Below are 2,500 nucleotides of genomic sequence, written 5' to 3'. Positions count from 1 at the left end.
GGTCGCCCCGGGGTGTGGGACTGAAGGTGGGTGGGTTGGGTGGGTCGCCGGTGGGTCGCTGGTGGAATTTGTAAGTGGGGTTTGCAGAGAGGGTGTGGGTTCGTTGTGCAGCCAGAGGAGTGTGTAAGTGGTTCTTGGAATGAGTTTGATTTTTGTAAGTGGGACTTGCTAGTAAGTGTCATCAGGCCGCATAACAAGTGGAGTCGGTAAGTATTTTATAAGGATTTTCTTAAGCAGGTTCTGCAGCAGTTTTTTTTTTTTTTTAATTAGGTCATGCAGCCGAGTGGAATACATAGGTGAATCATACAGCAGGGAGGTTATGCAGACAAGCCTATGACCATGCAAGTATGCCATGCAGCAGTTGGTTAGTGTAAGTAGTGTAAGTGAGTCATAGCAGTTGGCCTATCCGTTCTTGAAGTCGGAAGCAAGTCTCGTACACTCGTATTAACCCCCCCCCCCCCAAGCTTTTGCAGAACCACTCCCACCTCTTCGACACCGAGAGGAGTATTTCAAGAACATCACAATACAAGTTGGGAGGTTCAGACACAATGCTAGTTACAAGGAGAAGGTTAAATTCGTAGCAAAGATATGATAAAGTTTAAATTAAATGTTTATATGTCCTTTTGTTTACATGTCCTTTTGAGAAGAAATACATGAATAAATCAAGAATTTGCATTAGCTAGACGAGTGCCAACAGCTGCTGACAGAAAGCTTCACTGGCGCAGATCATTAGTGCTACGAAAGGATCATCCCCTGTTACCCATATGCCCAATATTTCGTCTTAGATAGCCAAGAATTTTATTGAACTCTCAATGTTTTGTATAAATCACCACGAAGAAAGGTTATTTATGATTGATTAACTTATTAATGGTTCCCTCTTGAATTACCAAATTATATATCTGTTACTTGTTGTAGATTATCAATAGTTAATGTTTGATCATGAGGATTCTGATTGAATGCATCATGCAATGTTCTCTATAAAGCATCACATGGATTTACTATTCATCCAAAAGCGTTATTCACTGTGATGTCTAGATTAATTTTGATATATCATATTACAATGTTGGTGTATGTAATATATAATAGTATACTTATATAAGCTTTATTCTATCATGAAATGTATTCTAAGTGTCCCAGTTTACCTTCAATTTCACAAAATTACGATTATCAAGATCCTTGTCCTCATATATCCTTGTGTCTGCACTACACACGTTCCCAAACCCAAGCCTCCTTATTCTTTGACATGAGATCAGCATTTCCAACTCTGCCATACCACATACCAACATACCCTCCGCCATACCACATACCAACATACCCTTCGCCATACCACATACCAACATACCCTTCGCCATACCATACACCAACATAACCCTCTGCTTCCTTACCCTCGCTTTCACATGCCCCCCACCCCCAACCCCCACTGGCACCCATGGCCACATACTGAGTGTCTCCCTCTGACTGTGCCTTCTTCCCGTGCGCCCCCCCCCCCCCCGGAGTCCCGAAGTCACGTGTCCTCTGCCTTACAGCAAGGACGTCCGCCTCCCGGTACAGCTGCAGCGCGCCATGGCAGCCGAAGCCGAGGCAGCACGTGAAGCCCGCGCCAAGGTGATCGCCGCCGAAGGAGAGCAGCGCGCCTCCAGGGCACTCAAGGAGGCCGCGGAGGTCATCAACGAGTCGCCAGCCGCCCTCCAGGTACACCCACGTCCCTCACTTCCCCTCCCCCTCCCTTCTTCTTCTTCTTCTTCCCCCACACCCCTTTCCCCTTCCCCTTTCCCATATCCCTCCAGACCTCTATCTCCCCTCCCCCCCTCTCCCCTCTCCCCCCCAGACCCGGGTCAGCTCCCCCAGTGTAGCGCCTCGAGTCCCTGTGTTTCGTCTGTCCCTGGGTGGGTGCCTGTGCTCTCACACTGCCGGTGGCACCTGACGAGTGACACCTCCTCCACACGGATAGGCACCGCCTCTTCCCCCCCTTGGCTCTTGCCGTCTACACTCTTGCTAGTTGTAAACAAGTCTGTATATATAACTGTAGGAAGAGATGGATATTACTATTATTATTTTTTTTTAGGGAATGAACAACTATATCTTTCTTCATCTTTTTTTTGTTTTGTTTTGTTTTCTCTAGAGGCATGAGTGTTTAGATATTTTCATACTTCAATATATACAACTTGTCAGACTTGGTTCAGAGTTTCTACTACTATGATACCGTACAACGCCCGCGGTGAGACCCTGTCTTTCACCACCCGACTTCCTACCATCAACCTCAATCGAAACAAGCAAATAGATAACACAAAAGGCGGCACAGGTACTACCCCTGAAGTGCTTTCTCTCCCCCCCCCCCTCCCTTTCGACCCCTTCCCCCCTGCCCCCTATCTCCCGCCCCCTTTCCCTCATAAACTAGAAGAAGAAAATCCCAGGTGCCATCCAGGTGTGAGCGGCCGAGTCCCAGCCTGTCCGTGTCCTTGACAACTATCGTCCCTTGAATCTTGAGATGTCAGTGACT

General features: G+C 47.3%; 1 protein-coding gene across 22 annotated transcripts in view; it reads left to right on the top strand.

Annotated features, from left to right (window-relative positions):
• LOC122253079 (band 7 protein AGAP004871) overlaps positions 1 to 2,500 on the top strand; it is a 588,497-nt gene that overhangs the window by 547,401 nt on the left and 38,596 nt on the right. For all 22 annotated transcript variants that reach the window (XM_086550334.1, XM_086550326.1, XM_086550329.1 and 19 more), the window contains exon 7: positions 1,527 to 1,692. In XM_086550334.1, the coding sequence (XP_086406460.1) occupies positions 1,527 to 1,692 (166 nt within the window). The remainder of the gene's footprint in view (positions 1 to 1,526; positions 1,693 to 2,500) is intronic.

This window comes from Penaeus japonicus, unplaced genomic scaffold (assembly GCF_977035675.1).
Source record: "Penaeus japonicus unplaced genomic scaffold, GWHDUDI00000001_assembly GWHDUDI00000002, whole genome shotgun sequence".
Lineage (NCBI taxonomy): Eukaryota > Metazoa > Arthropoda > Malacostraca > Decapoda > Penaeidae > Penaeus > Penaeus japonicus.
This window is presented reverse-complemented; position numbering and strand designations above follow the sequence as displayed.